Source organism: Vigna umbellata, chromosome 8 (assembly GCF_029865625.1).
Source record: "Vigna umbellata cultivar VRB3 chromosome 8, Vumbellata_1.0, whole genome shotgun sequence".
NCBI lineage: Eukaryota > Viridiplantae > Streptophyta > Magnoliopsida > Fabales > Fabaceae > Vigna > Vigna umbellata.
In genome coordinates this window covers 7,245,916-7,266,495 of record NC_142172.1, presented here as the reverse complement: position 1 = coordinate 7,266,495, position 20,580 = coordinate 7,245,916, and the positions used below count along the sequence as shown (strand labels likewise).

Below are 20,580 nucleotides of genomic sequence, written 5' to 3'. Positions count from 1 at the left end.
TAAATCCATGCGTGGGAGTCTTTCGTAATAGGCTTTTATACCTGTCCCATGCATGCCCCAGTGATTCCTCCATGCCTTGCCTGAAAGATGAGATCTCTTGCTTTCCTTTGTTGACCTTGGAAGAATTGAGTGCCCATATAGTTAAATTCTTGATCGAGTTGCATCCTGCATGCATTAGGCACAAAACTCTAGAAAATATTTGTTAGCACAAAAAGATATAGAAGAAAATAAAGATTGAAAAGATATAAGAAGATAAAAGATTTAGAAGATAGAATCAAATAAAATAGAATAAAACCTAATCTAAAAAATAAAATCTAATCTAAAAGATAAAATAAAATAAAATCTAACCTAACCTAAAAGATAGAATAAGAATAAAATAAAATCTAACCTAAAAAGATAAAAAGATAAAATCTAATAAAATAAAATAAAATCTAATCTAAAAAGATAAAAAGATAAAATACAATAAAAACAGAAAAATAAAAACAAAAATTCAAATTAAAGTCAAAGATAATCAATAATCGCACAAATTAACCAGTTAAACCATGAATCCCCAGCAACGGCGCCAAAAACTTGATGGTCAAATTTGTAAGCACCAAAATATGATGTCACAAACTTGTTTCACAATCGGCAAGTATGACCGAATCGTTTCAAGTAATAAACTTGGTAAGACCAAGTATCGTTCTCCCAAAGGACTCACGGCCTAGTTTAGTTATGTGATTTGTTGATTAGCTAAGACTTAAGAACACAATAATTGAAGTTTAATATGCAAAGATGAAAATTAAATATGTATGCATGAATTGATCAATGACAAAGACAAAAGATAAACACTTTCAAGGAAATATATGAATGAATATGTTGTTGGGGGTCAATTTCATCTCATCCACTCTCATATATTTTAGGAATTCAACATTCAAATCATCATTGTTAATGCCACTCTCTAATGTACCATTCTAGATGGCTTCTCCCTAATCAAATAGTTCATACAATTCCTAGCATTCCTAATGATTAGTTCATGAGTGCAGGAGCTTAAAGGCAACCAATATAATATTGTTAGTATAATATTGGGAGAAATTCCCCGGATCTAGATTTCCCCGTACGTGTCCGTATCAACAAAACCAATAATCATGCATTAGAATGAGTTAAACAATGCAAGCATTGAGCAAAGAGGAAAAACCCTAACTAATGATGAAAGAAAGCATATGTCTTAATTCAAAGATGTACTCAACAAATCCATATATGAGAGCTTCAAGAGATTACTTTGACTCCCCAACAAACATACAAGGTTTAGTTCACCATATTCATGGTGAACCTAGATGAATTACAATGAAAGTATGAAAGAATAAACCCAATAAAGGTGAAGAGGTAGCCTGAGCATCCAAGATCCTCCTTCAAAGGGGTGAAAGAGAGAGAGTGTTTGCCTCGTTTCTGCCAAAGATGCCTAACTATAGGACGTGCAAGCCCTTATATACTAATCTAGAGTTACAAAAGATTACAAAAGTCCAAGCCCAAAAAGTGCCGCTCAGCGGTATTTACCGCTCAGCGGTGATTGCGCGTCTTCTTTCTTCCCCTCAGCGGCCATTTTGCCCCTCAGCAGTTCCAACGTCACCTCTTGAGTGCCGCTCAACGGTAGTTTGCCGCTGAGCGGTGCCTTCGACTTCTCCTTTTTGCACTCTTTCTTGTCTTTTCTAATGTCCTCTCTCTTATTCTTCACTTCTTTCACCAAATTCACCTCAAAACCTGCACAAGAACACTTAAATCAAGCATAAACCTGTCCAGCTCTCTTATTTCTGAAAATATAAACAAAAGGCATGATTTCAAGATAGTTTCTAAGTCTAAAGGTTGCTTTTAGTATCAACTTTAAGCATGAAAATAACAGTTTTTCAACTGTTATCACCCACCGGAACATTTTGGCACCCACAGTGGGGCTGAGCGAGTATCCCCGTTGTAGTCACAAGGAACCAGTGAGCGGTGCCTTAAAAGGACGTCAACTCAACATTTCGGATTCGTCCACTCGGCCTCATCATCTAGGCCTTTCGGCCTCGCTTGCTCAGCCATTTGGCTTTCCGACCTCGTTTGCTCAACTTTGGTCATTCGGCCTCAACAGCACAATTCTGACCATCCGACCTCAAGTCTTGGCCGTTCGGCCTCAACTCTCGCCCATTCGGCCTCAAGTTCTCGACAACTCGGCCTCAACCTCTTAGCCAAATTTGGCCTCTACCATTCGACCGTCCATGGCCTCATAGGTACTTAGCCAGAATTTGGCATCAAATATTCGGCCCTTCGGAACTGCTCGGTCGTCTATGGCCTCACACGTACTTAGCCAAAATTTGGCATCAAATATTCGGCCCTTCGACCTCAACCAACCGGCCCTTCGACCTCAACTGCTCGGCCGCCCATTGCCTCAGGAAAAGAAGCCAAAGTTTGCCTCAAGCTTTCGGCCTTAGCACCTCGGGCGATGAACGACGAGTTCATTACAGAACTACTACCGCCCTATTCAAAGATAAAGCCCAAATTGATGAACGACGAAGTTCCTAAAGGAACCACTGTCAATTTGGCCGGGCGGTGAACGACTAGTTCATTACAGAACCACTGCCGCCCGATTCCAAATAAAGCCCAAATTGATGAACGGCGAGTTCCTAAGGGAACCATTGTCAATTTGGCCGGGCAGTGAACGACGAGTTCATTATAGAGTCACTGCCGCCCGATTCCAAATAAAGCCCAAATTGATGAACGACAAGTTCCTAAGGGAACCACTATCAATTTGGTCGGGCGGTGAATGACGAGTTCAGTACAAAACCACTGCCGCCCGACTCCAGATAAAACCCAAGTTGGGGAACAACACGTTCAGTAGATTAACCAACGTCACCCCCGGCCTTGCTAAGGCCTCAACCATTCGGCCTCCTCAGCCTCATCTCGGGCTCCTCGGCCTCAACTTGCCCTCCAAAGGCCTTAACTTCTTGGCCTCCAAAGGCCTCAACTTGGCCTCCTCAACCTCAACATCTTGGCCTCCAAAGGCCTCAACCTCTCAGCCTCCCAAGGCCTCAATCGTTCAGCCACCTCGACCTCAACTTCTCGGCCTCCAAAGGCCTCAACTACTCAGCCTCCTCGGCCCCAACTTCTCAGCCTCCAAAGGCCTCAACCTCTCGACCTCCAAAGGCCTCAACCGTTCGGCCTCCTCGGCCTCAACTACTTGGCCTCCTCGGCCTCAACTTCACGGCCTCCAAAGGCCTCAACTTCTCGGCCTCCAAAGGCCTTAACCTCCTCGGCTTCAACTTGGCCTCCTCGGGCTCAACTTCTCGGCCTCCAAAGGCCTCAGCCGTTGGGCCATTTCTTGACCTCAACTTGACCTCTAAAGGCCTCAACTCCTCCTCTCTCGGCCGTCCATGGCTTCACATTTACTTAGCCAAATTTGGCAATCAACCATCTGGCCCTAACCATTCGATCACGGCCACCTGCCCTCAGTCGTCCGATCATAACTTGACCTTGGCTTTTCAGCCCCAATGGCTCGGTCATCCATGGCCTCAAGTACTATGCCAAATTTAGTATCAAGCATTCGGTCATTCGGCCTCACGACCATGGATCTTCACGACTTGTTACTTAAAGTAAGAATCAATAGATTATCCAGCTCGGTTGACGAAGGCACGACTCGTTTTTGTCTTCCATCCACTCAACAAGCAGAGAGGACCTAGATACGAAAGCAAAACAGGAGATCTCGTTCGTATCAAGAAGGCCATGCACAAAACCCCTTCGCATAATTAAATCATGCTCGGGCTTGGGGGGCTGGTGTTTCGTACGGTCTCCCTGCTCCTTCATGCACTGACCGAAACCTTTCGGTCTCCATGCTCCATCGCTTACCGAACGATCTCCCCGCACCACTAGACTAGGCAGTCCACAGACAAGGCTGACTGAGCGGCTGATTATTAGGCCGACCGCCCATCTGGCCGCCCACCTACCAGGCCGACCGGCCACCTAGGCCGAGCCGACCACATGGTTAGATTATAAACGATAATGACTCATTAAGCCCCTAATGAAGGTTAAGGTGCGATTGGGTCGTCATTAGGCCGACAAAAGGTAAAAGCCCATCACAATTAAGTATAAATAAAGGTCTCAGGTATGACTTTAGACCATGATGCATAATACACACGCATTACTTGTTGTGCTGACCGCTTGGTCACTTTACTGACTTGAGTGTCGGAGTGCCTTTAACAGGTACCCGACCATTCGGCTTGGAGAAGGAGGAGAGAGAACGAACAACTTGGAGTGCGAGGACAATTAGGGAGCCCGTCCGCCCGCTTGGAGAAAAGCCCGCCCGGTCTCAGCGAGAACGAGTGACGTGCACCTGCTTGGAGCAATGACCGCCTGGTCTTCAACCTGAAACGCTTCAAACAGAGTCTGTCCGTTCGGCCTTCAACGTCTATCCAGTCTTAAGTACAACCAGGAGTGTTTTAGCAGGGACCTCCAAACCCAACCGGAACAATACATTTTATTAAGCAGAATTTAATAGTTTATACAAAAATAAATATGAAAGCCACCGTTGTTTTGGATTTCCACTTCCATTAACCAAATTAAAATCGGATCAAAAGAATATGAAAAAGAGATAAAAGAGTGAAATGAGTTAGTAGTGTGTGATTGAATAAGAAGAATTTAGATGTATGCCTCGGAAAGTTTGAGAAATTCATATGTATGCTTTAGAAGCTAAAAAAAACTCTCCGACGTTGAAGTTAGAAAGATTTTTATATATAGTTTCAGAGTTTTTTTCTTAATAGAATGCATGGATATTCATAGAATTTCGGAATATTATATTATTTGTGTAGTTTAAATAAATAATCTAGCACTTATAAAGCGAAAGTTAAAATACATTTAATAACTGTATAAAGAATAATAAAAACTGTCAAGATTTTAATGATAGACTCTTCCGCACCGCCTAACATATTTAGGTCAGGTATGTTTAATATGAAAACAATCCCTTGCTGATATCCTTATACCCAAAGTTGGAATTTAATTTCTGAGAATTATATTTGTAGTAGGAGAAATTGAAGGTTGAAAAGTGGTGATCGAAACCAGAAGCATGGTATATCAGAGTGGGTTGGTTTTGGTAGCCCATAGTTAAAATAATTTTTGAAAGGCCTCCTGTTAGAAATTCGAAAACTGTTTGATGGAGAATTTTGATGAGCAGTAGAAGAATAATAAATCTCAAGTGTAGGAAAAAAGAAGACACGTGAGAAGAAAATGGAGAGGTGTTTGTCATATGTGGAGGAAAGGAGGTGGGTAAGGGCATATGCTTTGGAAGATGCCATATCAGGAACCTCCATTTCACTCTTTATCACTTTAATGTATGTTCCCTTTAACAAAAAGTCACCCCAACACCACACAAGCTACTTAAGTCATCTCACTCCTTTATTGCCATTATGACCAACAAGAACCAAATCCTATAACACCCAATCCTCCCTTCAACTTCAAACCCTCTATCAACTGCACCATCCCTCAAACATGTAACACCCCTTCCAAACCTTTTCTCACCCACCATGTGCCACCACCAATTTCCCACTTGCGGTGGTGGACATGTGGATGCTCATTGGTGCTTTCTTTCAACCACCCTTCTTCACGGTGGTTTCTCTGGGAAAGGGCAACTTCAATCCTTTGGCATTTTTCAACCCTGTTTTGAGCTATTGATGAGGATGGCAACACCTCTGTTACTTATTATCTCTACCCTACTCTCCTCTATTTCATTTCTTCCACCACAGAATTTAGATACAGTTATCTTCAGACTCTGCTACTGTTTTCCAATCAGAGTTACAGTTTTACTTGGTAATCTTCTCTAACATTTACTGCAAATCTTTTATCAGATAGATTCTCAAAGTAAAACTTTAACCTGATCAAGAAAATAATACAGAAACACTTTGGAAACTGTATGTAAGTTTTGTCGTTTTTATAGTGTTTGTTTGTGTTGTGATGATTCCAACTGCAAACTTTGTCTAAGTATAATCATGCTTACTATACCATATATTTGTGCAATAAATGTACGTTTGTATAGGCCTTCGGCCAACGTGTATTATTGTTGTGGTTCATATGTGTAAGAGTAAAACTATATGACTTACTTTTCTGGTGCCTTTGCATCTTACATCATTATTATGCTTATTCTTTTATATTTTTTATACATATATATCTATATATGTACATATCATGTGATTTTATTAGACATATATATGGCCCAAACTGCCGACATGTGGTAATCACATGGTACGTATAAAGAATTTGCCCACTATGTAGTGTTGTAAACGTGTTCTGCAACATTTCTTAGGAGCCAAGGAGCATATATTATCTCTTCGTACGCAGTGATCTATTGGATTTTAGTGCTTCATGTTTTCTATATCTTCATTTTCCCTGCTCAGCTCAAGATAACGGCCACCTCTATTTGCTTTTATTTTCAAGTTTTTGGGATATTTTTTTTTTAATTTCATTTTCAAGTTTTTCTCCCTTCAATATATCTTCAAAAAGAAAATATCATATGAATTTTCAGTGTTCGTGACAACGACATGTAGCTAGCTAATGATCATTGAAGCTCAGACACACATTTTATATGGTGTGTTCATATGTCCGATATGTATATCGGTAAAATGTTCAGTTTAAACTATATTGTTTTTCTCTAGTATAATTTCGACTCGATTATGTTAATAAAGATAAATACAATAAATTTTTAAAAATCAAGTTTTTGTTATAATTATAAAAGGAACAAACTTTATTAGGAATATTTAGATTATATTTCTATTATTGAAAATGTTTTTATTTAATTTTATTTTATCGTGAATTTTTTAAAATTGTTAAGTTGTTTTTAAATTAATTTTAACAAAAAGTGTGTTTATCAATGACGATAATCAAGAAAGAGATAAAATATCTTAAATAAACTTTATTCTTTTAACTTTTTGAGTGTTAGATGATAAGTTAAATTCATTTCTGTATTAAGTGTGAATATGTTTGAATTATTATATTTGATTATTTTTGTTTAGTGATAATTTTGAATACATTAATCTAGATTGTCAATTAAATAATTGGTAATAATTTGATATATAAATTCATGTCCCCATATCCTATATATTTTGAAGATTAAACGTATTGAATTTTTGGTGTCTATCATATTGAGTGGTACATAGCTAATGATACTGAATTCAAAAGGCTAGTCAATGATATGGAATTCATAAGGCAGTGTTATGAATAAAGGTGATTACATATTTCTACTGAAGCTATTGGTTGGAATTGAGACATAACAGAACCATGTTTCATTAGTTGTTAGTTATTAGTCAATTACAAGAGAAAGCGGGTCCAGAAGTAAATTCATAGTCTTTGCAATTACGTCCAAATTTGGATATAGTCTAAGTTCACTCACATAAATTACATATTAATTATATGATATGTTTGTATTTGGATCAATTGATATGTCTTGTAAGTAAAAGGGACACAATATATTATATAAGTCCATTTGTGTCTTTAGTTCATGAGTTGAGTTTGACCATTATGAAATTAAGTCCTATTGTTTTAGTTTATTTAATAAGAGTTTTTTTTTCTAAAACTCCAGCTTCCAAAACTCCACGTAAGGTGAGTTGGAATAGTGTTAGGATAAAGCTAGCTCCAAACTAAATAAATTCATTTTTAATGCATTTTTAATTATTTCTATTATTTACTTTGCAAGTTTAATAATTTCTAAATTTTGCATGATATTTTATTAATATCTTTTTTAATTAAATACAAATATATAAATATTGATTTTATCAAAAACTATTTAATTTTTTTAATTATAATTATATTTTAAATATATAATTTTATTATTTTGAAAAGTTAAAAATATAATATATATTAAGTTTAAATAAAGTAATTTTTCACTAATATAATTTTTCTTTCAATATAAATATATAAATGTTTGTTTTATAAAAAGTTATTTAAAATAATTTTTTAATTGTAATTGTCACAACCGGGATCGCAACGGGACGGCGAGCCAAAAAAACAAACGGGTTTGAGAAATAAATTTGTGGAGTCGCCACCATAATTTATTATGGAAAAACTATGGAAAACCAAAAAATAAGACATGGTCTGCGAAAAGTAGATTTTTAGGTTCGAGAATCGGTTACGCGTAAGGAAGATATTAGCACTCTATCGCGTCTGCCCAAAGGAAGTACATTTAATTAAAGGGTGTTGCTCCCTCCACCTCCACAGCCTTCTCCCTCCACCTCCCCAATTATCTGTAATTCCAATTATATCCTTAAAGTTAAATTTTTTTATTTTTATTATTTTATTATTTTAATATTTTAATATTTTAATATTTAAATATAAACTAATATAAATATACATTATTAAAATACATTAAAAAGATATTCAAAAATAATAAATCAAAATATTAAAATATCTAATAAAATAATAACATAAACATAAAATTAAAACAAAGCTTAAACGGATGACATCCTTCAACGGATGTCAACATCCGTTTAAGGCGAAACGGATGTCGACATCCGTTTTGCCTTAAACTGATGTTGACATCCGTTGAAGGATGTCATCCGTTTAAGCTTCGTTTTCATTTTACGTTTTAGGGTTAAAGGATTATTGGAAAGATTATTGGAAGGATTATTGGAAGGGTTTAGGGTTTAGGATTATTGGAAGGATTATGACTACGTACCTGGAGAGGAACCACGATAAGCACATTACACCACAAACGCACTGCACCACGTACTGCACCGAAAGCAAGAGGAAGATTGCTTGATAATTCTTTTCACGATCACTGAGCTTTGCAGAAAAATATTTTACTCATACAAGGAACTACGTAGGTTATCAGTGAAATATGTTATAAATGAGTAAAATTAAAAAACAATAATTCTAAAAATAAAATTTTACTGAGGGGCAAAATAGTAAAGGGGAGGTGGAGGGAGAAGGCTGTGGTGGTGGAGGGAGCAACACCCTTAATTAAATGTATAAAGTTGACGTGGTTTTTTTCAAAATGTTTAATTTTCCCATAAAAAAATAAAAAAAAGCTATTAAGAAACAAAAAAATACTTTTTGTTTTATGAACCCGACAAGAATTAACCTTGGTCCTACGTACATCCATTTATAATGGACAATCAGGAATCACGCTCACGTAGTTCTTTATGTAGAAAAATGTTTGTGAGTTTGTTTGAAAATTATTATTGATTGATTTAGATTTTTTGAAAAGTGAATCCGAGAAAGATTTGGTTTAACAAGATTGACATCCTTTTTTGGTTTTGAAGATTTTTGTATTTTTTATTTATTTAAGAATGATGGGAAAAAGAAAGAAACCGGCCATAGACCGACACATACTTATAAAAAAATTATGATTTAAAAAAAAACATTATTGGTGTGTAGGAAAAAAAACATACTTTAGAAAAAAAAAAACTTCAAAGTACAATAAAAAAGAGAAAAAGAATGGTATGAAGGTGACATACCTTTTTAGCTTTCAGTACTTTCCTCTTCCTCTTTCTTCTTTGATGATAGTGCGTATTTATATACACCCATGTAATATTATGATAATCTTGCCTCAGGAAAAGAAATTGTCTTGGTTGCACCCGCCATTAATTATTATTATCTTATTCTTTATTATACTTACCCGAAATTGGGTGTTGACAGTAATCATATCTTAGATATATAATTTTATTGTTTTGAAAAGTTTAAAATATAATATATGTTGAGTTTGTTTAAGGTTAAAAATAAAGTAATTTTTTATTAATATCTTTTTTAAATATAAATATATAAATATTGATTTTGTAAAAAGTTATTCAAAATAAATTTTTAATTATAAGCATACTTTAAATACATAATTTCATTATTCTAAAAAGTTGAAAATATAGTATATGTTGAGTTTATTTAACCTTAAAAATAAGATAATTTTGAAAGAAAAAAAATGTTCAAAATCAGTTATTTTTTATAAATCTAGAACTTACTTATATTTAAAAACAAGAACACATTTTAATTCTTTCTTATTTTAAAATTTTTTATAAATTTATTTTGATAAACTATTTAAAAAATATTATATACAAATAAAAATTTAACTTATATTTAGTTTTAACATCTAAAATATAATAAACGCATTTGAATTTAAAAGCAAATGTTTTTTTCAAAAAACTCAATCATAAAAAAATCAAATAAGTTATTATTATTATAAAACAATATTAATATAAACATTTTCATACATTAAAATTGAATAAAAATACACACAATTTTATAAAATTAAAAAAATAAAAAAATTATATGTTAACAATTATAAAAAAATTATAATAAATGAGAGAACTGAGTAAATATTTTTTTATAGAAATCATATGTATCTATAAACTTTTAGACATAGATAAAAATATCTAAAACATAAATAAAATAAATAATAGATAAAATTAATAACTAAATATTTATCATTTATATATATATATATATATATATATATATATATATATATATATATATATATATATATATATATATATATATATATATATATATAATTTGATCAATTAATTCAAGTTACTATTAAATATATCTTCGATATTGAAAATGGTTAGAAAAAACTATAATTGAAAATATTAGCAAGAAGAGAGTAATTCTTTTCATTATGTAAAATAAACTTTTTTTAAAATAAGTGGAAGATTTTTCTCTATAACAAGTTAACTAATTAGAAAACATGATCTTAGAGTTGTTTTCATGTTTTAAAGAAATGATACACCATCATATTATTTTTTTCTTTTGTTTTTATCACAAAATATATTGTATAAAAGATTTTCATTTTCTAAATTAGGATTAAAATAAATATTGTGATTAAATATATAAGAAAAAAATAATATAATAAAATGACAAGTATTATCTAACATTAGAAATTTTAGAATTAGAAATTTTAGAACTCCTACGTAGTTATTTATTATAATTGTTTTAGGTTAAAAACACTTTTTTGTTAATTATTTATTTGGAACAATTGATTCAGTGATCTTTTATTTATTTATTATTTTGTGTGATTTTTATATTTTAAATTTTTTTTATTAAATTAATATTGATGATGTTAATATAATTATATTTATCAATTCTAAAAGGAAAACTTCACCCTAACTCATGTGGATTTTGAAATATTTGATCCGGTAACTTTTTAATAAAGTATTTTTTGGTTATGTGAACTTTTCTTACCCCAACCTATGTGGACTAGGGTCAAATTCCATTATATAGACTTGTTTAACATACTATTAAATTATGACTTAATCCAAAAATATATTAAGAGTTATTTGTATTTATAAATTAGTACACAACACAAACCCAATATGAGAGAAAGGTAAGCGTAACACTGACATAAAGACCAAATTAATTATACGTGCTTTCTCAGCAATTTGCATGTGTTAATTAGTTAGAGAGTTTAATTTCCAAGCAGCTAGTATGAGTGCGTTTGAAGATTCATTTTTAGTGCAAAATTAACTAAGCAGTTACCAGTAAGTTCATAATCAATTTCTTGCTGGTTCTTATCAGATAAACCAAGCTCTACGCAGATTAGATGCGATTATAGATATCAAATAGGAAAATTAAAATTTGTGCGTGGAGTGTTCAATAAGAACTTGTATCTGAAAACTTCTATGTGTTGGAAGCTCCGAGAGAGTCATTGTAGAGGTATCTATTATCTTAAAGAATTTGATTTTCATCAATACATTTTAAATTAAATAATAGAGATGTTTGAATAAATTATTCTCAACTCAACTATAAAATTTTAAGTTCAAATAGTTTCTTTTTCTCTCATTTTAATTTTGTTTTTCTTTTAATTTGAGTTACTACTCTAAATTAAAAAGAAAAATATCCTTAAACTTCTTATGTTAAATGAAATCTGTCTTTTCAATAATATAACGCATTAACTTTGTAAATTTAATGTGATATGTGAAAGATATTAAAGGTGATAAGTCTTATTATTTTTTATCAGACAAAAATTAATTAATTAATATAGTAGGGCGCTTATGGAGTATTCTAATCCTTTCATTAATCAGTCTTAACAAAAAAGACTGATATGGTGGGCCATCACTTTGAGACATTGTGGGAAAAGAAGCATGTTTTTGGAGCTTTGATTCATCTCCGAAAGCCATGTTTCCCTTTACTGATTCATCAAGCTCCACAAACATGCTTCTTTTCCCACACATATGGTTACTTGCTCCACTGTCAAGGTACCACTGATTATCCTCGCCTCTATCTTGGCCCTTGTAAGCCAATAGCAAGGTACCATCTTCTTGACACCTTTCTTCAGCATAATTGGCTTTCTCTTCGACTTTATTTTTGTTAGGGGCTCTACATTCAGAAGCATAATGTCCAAACTTATCACAATTGTAACACTTGATTCGTGTCTTGTCATACCTTGAATTCGGATTTCCTCTCCCACGACCTCTGTTAGAGCTTTCTCCTCTTTGGTTATTGTTGTTAGGCCTTCGTCCTTGTCCACGTCCATATGCACACCCTCGTCCTTGTTCTTGACTATAACTTCGCCTTGATTGGTTGTGTATTTTCTTCTTTCCTTGAATCAACGTGTGCCTTGAGGACTTGCTCCGTGATCTTTTCCTTCTTCTTTTTCTTTTCTTCATAAGCTTGCAACGAACCAAGAAGTTGCTCTATTGACATGGCCTCCAAGTCTTTTGTTTCTTCGGTAATGGTGACAATATGTTTGAACTTTGAATCTAATGATCTTAGAATTTTCTCCATAATTCTTACATCATCTAGCTTTCTCACCATTTCTTTTTAGGTTATTAGTAACCGTTAAAACTCTTGAAAAGTAATCAGAGACTAGTTCACCTTCCTTCATATGCAAAGCTTCAAACTCTCCTCTCAAAGTTTGAAGATGTACCTTTTTGACTTGATCTGCTCCCTTGTAAGAGATCTTAAGCTTCTCCCATGCTTCCTTGGCTGACTTGACTCCAGAAATCTTCTCAAAAGTATCTTCATCTAGTCCTTGATAGATTAGACAGAGAGCCTTCTTGTCTCTCTTCCTCGAGTCTCTCAAGCTATCCTTTTGAGCTTGAGAAAGACTCTCTACATTTTCTGGATCAATGTAGCCCTTCTCGACCACCTCCCAAACATCATGTGCACTAAGGAGAGCTACCATCCTTAAGCTCCAATTGTCATAGTTGCTCTTAGTGAGCATTGGGACTTGAAAGGGAATTCCAGTATTTGCCATTTCTACGAAGATCTTATGGCTCTTGATACCACTTTGTTGGGAGGAAACTTTAAAGGCTAGAAGGAAGTGTTTAAGATTGAGAGAGGTTGGAAGATTTTGAGAGAAGAGGAAAGGCTTGTATTGAGTGCTTCTAAACTTTTTGGCTTATTTTTAAATGATACAACCATCCATTATTTATACTAATGGCACCTCCTTAACCAATGGTTAGGATCTTTCCACCACAACATTCATCTAAGGGTTATAATTTATTCTCTAGAACTTTCTAAAACATTCCTATAATTCTAAACTTATCTAGAGACATCTTATGGATAAGTATCTCTAGATATTTTTGTAGAACATTCTAGAATCCTTATAGATAGGATTTTCTAGAATGTTATTTGGGCCTTTGCTAATATTGGGCTTTTATCTTTTAAGCCCAACATACAAAATCAATTTATATTCCAACAGTGTAAATGGGTTGACAGTAATTCTGGTGTGGTGACAGAAGACCTCAGATTCACTTTGGTGGATCTTAACAAAATGAGTTACACGGATGAACCATTTGTTATGGCTAGTCAAGCAAGACAAATATTCTACGTCACTAACCCAGTGAATCATAAATGGTCAGTGGTATTGGAAGGCAGAGCCATGCACACAACTGATGATGAAGACTCTCTAGATATACTTGAGACAAGCTCCTTCTCATCAAGAACCATTTAAAATAAGGTTGATGATGTACCCGATGAAATACATGCAACTCGATGTGATCACAACGAAGGCATACAAGATAAATAGGTGTCTTAACATTTTTTTTAATTACTTGTACAATTTATTTATTTTGTTTGTTCTAACTATAATTTACTAACACTTTGTAAACAGGTATGACGAGATCTGGATCAGGTTCGATAGGAGGAAGGGGTAGATCTGTGACGAGCTCTCCAGTGACAGTGGAGTTTGATCCCCGAATATTTGTGCCTATTGGGGCACATGCAACATCGTTCAGGAGTTACTTGGGTATGATGGAAAAATATCATGTCCCTATTGTCGCTACCTGTTGGGATGATGTCCCACAGGATGACAAAAATCTACTATGGCAGGATATTTTGGTATGTTTAAGATGTTTTACTTCCATCATTGACTTATTTTTGTTGATCATGCTTTAACATTAATTTTGTTTTTAACAGGAAAATTGGGATATCCCTAATGATGAGACGATAAGGAAGAAGATTTTATCCCACATTGCAGTCTGGTGGAGGGACTTCAAGACGAGAATGACACGTCAATACGTCTTTGGCTCTAAACAGAACGACACTCCTTGTACAAAATATAAAATAACTGAGGAGGAGTGGGTGCAATTTAAAGAATCTAGACTTACTCCTGAGTGGCAGGTATGTTTTTTAATATTTTGCTCTCGTCACACAAGATGTTCATTTGTGATTTATGCTTAATGATTTTCATTTTTTCATAGGTGAAAAGGATAGCCACCCAGCAGAGGCAGAAACTTAATGATACACCACACGTACTGTCACGTGGTGGTTATGCGTTATTAGAGAAAAATATGAGAAAACGTCACGCTGAGGATTAAGTCTTGAGTCACCTAATCTAGCACCTCCACAAGCCAGACATGAATTGTGGAAGGCTGGACGGACAAAGTCCAATGGCCAGTTTACATATCAGTCTGCTCAGGAGATATCCCAAAGAATTGTAAGTGGAAACTTTTAACTGATTACCATAGTTCATAAAATAATTATGTAACAAACTTTTTAATGTGTCTAACTTCATTATGATATGCAGGATGACTTGGTTGATCCATAGAGTCAAGGCATATTTGTGGCGCAAGGTAGGGAGGACCTCTTAGTAGCAGCCACAGGTCGGCTAGACTGTCCAGGTCGTGTGGGTGCTGTTGAAGGAGCTATTGGATTGAGGGACTACTTTGGCCCTAAACCAAGAAGCACAGAAGCCGTGACTTAGGAAGTTTTTAGTAGCATCAGGCAACATGTGCAAGTTGAATTAGAGGAAAGCATGGGTGAACGCTTAAGAATGCTCGAAGAAAACTTGCGATGATCACCCAACAACAACAACAAGAGCAACAACAAGAACAACAAGAGCAACAACAACAGTCATAGCAGGAGGACGCCCCTACAGATGATCCTACTACACCTCGTGTGAGCACCAAAGGCTCATCCTCTGCGCATAGTGGTCGTGGGACGACGGATTGCAAGAGGCCAGACCATTCATGGTGCTCCTTTATTGCCCACTCACGCGCGGGTAATGATTGATGATCCAAGAGACCCCTAGGCTCGAGTGCTAGTGCCTACATCTGAAATCCAATTCGTGGGGGAGGCCTTAGGAACATTTATAGCTTGGCCTAAGGCTATGATCATGCCATATTTTGGCCCACCAACGGTATTATATTCTTCTTTTTATTATCTTAAATCTTCAAGTTATAATTAAACGATTCCTAACTTTTGTAAAATGTGAGTTGCAAGTCTACCGTTCTGAGAAACAACCAATTGCTCAACCTGTGAATGAGGCTCGTGAGGAAGCAGAAGACCATGATGCTACATCCATATTGACCTCCAGATTAAATAAGTTGAGAAAAGGACCGGTAGAGATGCGGTGAGAGTTAAGAACATTTGGCCTCGAGTGCCATGTTCCATTGTATATTAATTTCGATGATGCATATGAGATCATTGGTGGAGAAAAAATGTTGAACATTTCATCCATACAACTATGGTGCATGTAAGTTTTTTATTTGTTATTTTCCAATTTGTATATTAGTATTATTACTATTTAATAAATATACTTAACTTTATTCGTAGAGGTTGTTGATGGATTGGCAAGTGTACCAAATCGCACAAGTAATATAAAATTGTAAGACCAAGTATCGTATCCCAGAGGACTCTCTGCACTAAACAGACTCTCTGCACTAAACAGTCGTGTGCTAAATTAATTAATTAAGACTTAAAATAAAAGAGATCATTGGTTTAAAATGCAAAGACAAAAAATTAAATATGAATGCAAATTGATCAATAGTAGAGTATCACAAGAATGAACGGATGTTATTTAATATGAGATGAATATGTTGTTGGGGTTAGATTTCACCAAGTTCCCTCTCATGTATATAAGAATTCCTCTTTATGCATTAATGTTAATGTCACTTACTAAAGTGGACGGAGTGTCGATTTTTTCATGCTCAAGCCTCCTGCAGGTCACCCAAGCTTCGTGCGGTTCCCTCTTTTGGTGCTTTTCTAGGCCTTTCTTAGCTCTATATCCTTAGCACTTCATTTCTGCTTCCTGTATTAACTCATTTTCTATCAAAACAAAGGGAATTAGTCATAAAATCATCAAATTCAACCTCAACTCTCTTATTCACACAACTTAATGAAAAAGCATGAGTCCAAGCAAGTTTCTAAGCGAAAAAAGGTGTATTTAGTATCAAAGTTACATCACAGATAACGGTATTTTAAACCGTTATCACAACCTCAAACTTAGAACTTTGTTTGTCCTCAAGCAAAACAAAATGTAACTTAGCTCTCAACAATTATAACAGTGGTTCAACAATTTTTCAAAAATCTTTTTCTAAGACAAGTAATTACTCAAATCAACTCATCATAGGAATATCAGTCAAGATGAACAGATGCTTTCTCTCAAACAACTTAAAGTGATACTCAAACAGTTCAACAAATGCTATCCTTAAGAGCAATCAATCAACCAAGCAGAGATGTAATCAGAGATTCAAAGAACTATTTCTCACCAAAGAAAGTGTTTCACTCAAGCACTCAAAAGTATATTAATCAAGCACTCAAAAATGTATCACTCAACTCACAGGTGTATAGTGAGATCTCTCAATCACTCTGCTATCACAATATCACACAAATTAATTTTGCCTTTCATTTAACCATAATCAAACATACTCACAAGCAGGTTTTCAACACAAGGGCTTTTCTTGGCTTGTAACTTGGCTGGGCTAAGAAGAAACATGGTTTTTCAAGAATGAAAAATCCTTGAGTTAAGAGAGATATTTATGAAATTAACAATTACACACAGGTTCTCTTTTCAAGAAGATCTTTCCCAACCTTTTTCCCTTGCAGTGAGCTCTATTTTCTTTTCTTTTTATTTTTCCTTTTTCCTTTCATTTTCTTTCCTTTTGAATTTTTTCTTTTTCTGTTGCTTTTCAATTGCTCACTTAGAAAAGTGGGGTTGCTTACCAGCAACCCCAAACTTGAACCTTTTTCAATACCTCACAAATATTCTCAACTCAACTCAAGGTAAAGAATTTAAAACAGGGTTTTCAAAACATGCTTAAGGCTCAAGGTTCAAAGGATGGAACAAACTGAAAAATTCATGAGTAGGCTAAAAAAAAAATTAAGGGATAACAAAAGATGGCCTTGATCATATGAAACCTGCAAACAAGTAGTTCAATCATAGAAAATTTGGGCAAAATCATTCATGCTTCCAAAGTAATAACAATTATTCACAACAACTCTGAAGCCCAAAACTCACACAGGTAAACTCAAGTCCCAGAATTCAGAAAAACATCCTGCTTAGTATCTCAATCAAGTTTTACCTCAAGCACCTATTTCACATGTTAGAAGCAACCACATGTACATTTTCACATCATGTATCATCTCAACATCAACCCAAACAATAAGCATCAAAAAGTAATACTCATCACAACATCAGAAGAACTAAACCATTGCAGTAAAATAAAGCAAAGTACATTATTCCTACACTACAGAAAAACAATAAAAATAGGAATATTAAAAGAGTTCAACAATAACCAAAATAAAAATAAAATAAAAGCAAGGAAAAGTAAAGAGAAATCCTGTCTAAACAAAGAAGCGTCCATCAGTAGACGCCAAATACAATCACTCTCTAATCATCAGAGTCCTCTTCCTCATCAGCTGCATCTCCACCTACTGCTCCAACATCTGCATGTGTCGGGTCCTCTGGATATGCTACCCTGGCTGCAAACTCCTCCTGTGAAATAAACTCTCTCTCAGGAAAGGCGGACGTGAACGTCCTTAGCAGCTCCTGTTCTCCTCTGTAGAGAGCCATCATCCGGGACTCCATCAGGGACATATACATGTCCCGCATCTGAAACGGGGCAGCTTCATGGACAAGCCCCTGTGTTGGTGGTGGTGCCCTTTTGTGAGCCTGCTGTGGTGACCTTGTTGGGGCCTGCTCCTCTGTAGAACAATAATAAGTGAAATAGGCCTCATCCAGCTCCTTCCTTGGTTGTTCTAGTGGTGGTACTGACACATCAACACCCATAATCTCACATAGATGTGTGATCAGAGAGGGGTGTCCTAGAGGGGTCCTGCTGCTCACAGCACGTGCACAGCTCTTGATTTCCTCAACAATAACTGCCCTTAAGCTGACCTCCCTTCCACTCAAAATACAGTATAAAAGGATAACCCTCTAAGTGGTGATAGCAGACATATGGGAGCAAGGGTGGATGTTGGCCTGGGAGAAGGTCATCCAATATTTGGCTAGTGGTATCAAAGATGCCCTCTTGATGTGGATAGGTGCATTAGATATGCTTCTCTCAAAGTGCCCTCCAGGCACACATAGGGTCCTCAACACATCCTCACAATCAACCCCTTCAGCCATAGCCCGCTCATACTGACACTGCTCTCCTTCCCAGTCAGTGCCCAAAAAGGTGTTGATGGTGTCAGCATAAAAAAGGATCTTCTAGCCCCTCACATAGCTGGCACATGTCTCCTGCTCTCCACCTAACACCTTAGCATTAGTATAAAACTCTTTCACAATAAGGCTGCTAGCAGGAGTAAGGTAGGTAGCCAGGTTCCCCCAGCCTCTGTTGGTGACCTCCCTTCTAAATGGGGGAGCCAAAGTAGGGATCATTCCCACCATGTTCCCCCTCTTAATTTTACCTGTTTTGGGTTTTTGCCCTGCCCTGAGTTCACTGATTCAGCCTAAAACTTTTCAGATTATTTTCCCTAGTCCTTACAGTAACTCTCAGATCAATCAATTAATCTCTCCTCACCCCTAAAACATTCAACTATTACTGGGTAGGCAAACTAGAATCACACACAAACAAAAAAAAAATAAACAAAAAAAAAGAACATTGGGTTGCCTCCCAATAAGCGCTTCTTTAACGTCACTAGCTTGACCCAGAGTCATCGCAAAATAAACATAAAATAATTGAAATAACAAAATAAAAATAAAAAAAATAAAAGAACACTGGGTTGTCTCCCAGTAAGCGCTTCTTTAACGTCACTAGCTTGACCCAATAGATTCAATCTGGATCAACCAACTCCATGACTGTGGAAAGGTGTTCCACCTCACCACCCAAATAATGCTTGAGACATTGTCCATTGACAACCCAACTTCTTTGTGGATATTCAGATGCTGGATCTATTAACTCAACTGCTCCATGTGGAAGAACATTCTTGATCAAAAATGGACCAGACCACTTGGACTTCAACTTTCCAGGGAAAAGTTTCAGTCGTGAATTGAACAGCAACACTTGTTGTCCTGGATGAAAGACTTTCTTTACCAGCTTCTTGTCATGATAAAATTTTACCTTTTCCTTGTAATTCTTTGAAGAATCATAAGCGTGCAGGCTCATCTCCTCAAGCTCAATAATTTGCCTTTTCCTCTTTTCTACAGTGTCACCAGGATCATAATTCAAGAATTTTAAAGCCCACTGAGCCCGACGTTCCATCTCCTCCGGAAGATGGCATGCCTTTCCATAGACCATTTGAAAAAGAGATAATCTAATAGTTGTCTTCATTGCAGTTCTGTATGCCTAGAGGACATCATCCAACTTTTGAGACCAATCTTTTCTTGATGTAGCCATTGTCTTTTCTAAAATTCTTTTTATCTCCCTGTTGGAGACCTCAGCTTGCCCATTTGTCTGTGGATGATACGGTGTAGCTACCTTATGTCTTACACCATAATGCTTGAGTACCTTTGCCAACTGAAAATTGCAAAAATGAGATCCTCCATCATTGATAAGTACCCTGAGTGTTCCAAACCGAGAGAAAATTTGCCTTTTCAAAAATTTGATAACCGTTTTGGAATCATTTTTGGGACAGGCTAGGGCTTCCACCCATTTGCTCACATAATCCATAGCCACCAGGATATATTCATTATTGAAAGAGGGTGGAAAAGGCCCAATTTTAAACAAGTAAGGATCATCCCAAATAAACGGTTTGGCATCATGTAAAAATTTCTTTCTTTGTTGCCAATTGAGATTCTCTAGGATTATTCCTGCAGCTTTGAAATTAGTCATATCAGCAAACCGTGGCTTTTGTTGGATATACATGAGTGTTTCATCTCAGAAAGATTCCCAGATTTCTGCTTCCTTGCTTGTAACTTCACTGTTAACTAACCGAGATAAGTGATCAGCAATTAAATTTTCACTTCCTTTCTTGTCACGGATTTCCACATCAAAT

General features: G+C 35.6%; 1 protein-coding gene and 1 pseudogene across 1 annotated transcript; both read right to left on the bottom strand.

Moving 5' to 3' along the window:
• Positions 1-11,945: 11,945 nt before the first annotated feature.
• On the bottom strand, positions 11,946-13,177 carry LOC148193946 (uncharacterized; annotated as a pseudogene).
• A 6,241-nt stretch (positions 13,178-19,418) lies between these two features.
• LOC148193945 (uncharacterized) lies at positions 19,419-19,883 on the bottom strand. Its single transcript, XM_088097055.1, has one exon. The coding sequence runs from the start codon at positions 19,881-19,883 to the stop codon at positions 19,419-19,421; it is 465 nt and encodes a 154-aa protein (XP_087953181.1).
• Between the last annotated feature and the right edge of the window lie 697 nt (positions 19,884-20,580).

What these genes read in the sequence shown, in the direction of transcription:
- LOC148193945 (XM_088097055.1), bottom strand. Translation starts at nt 19,883, where the DNA reads ATGGTCTATGGAAAGGCATGCCATCTTCCGGAGGAGATGGAACGTCGG.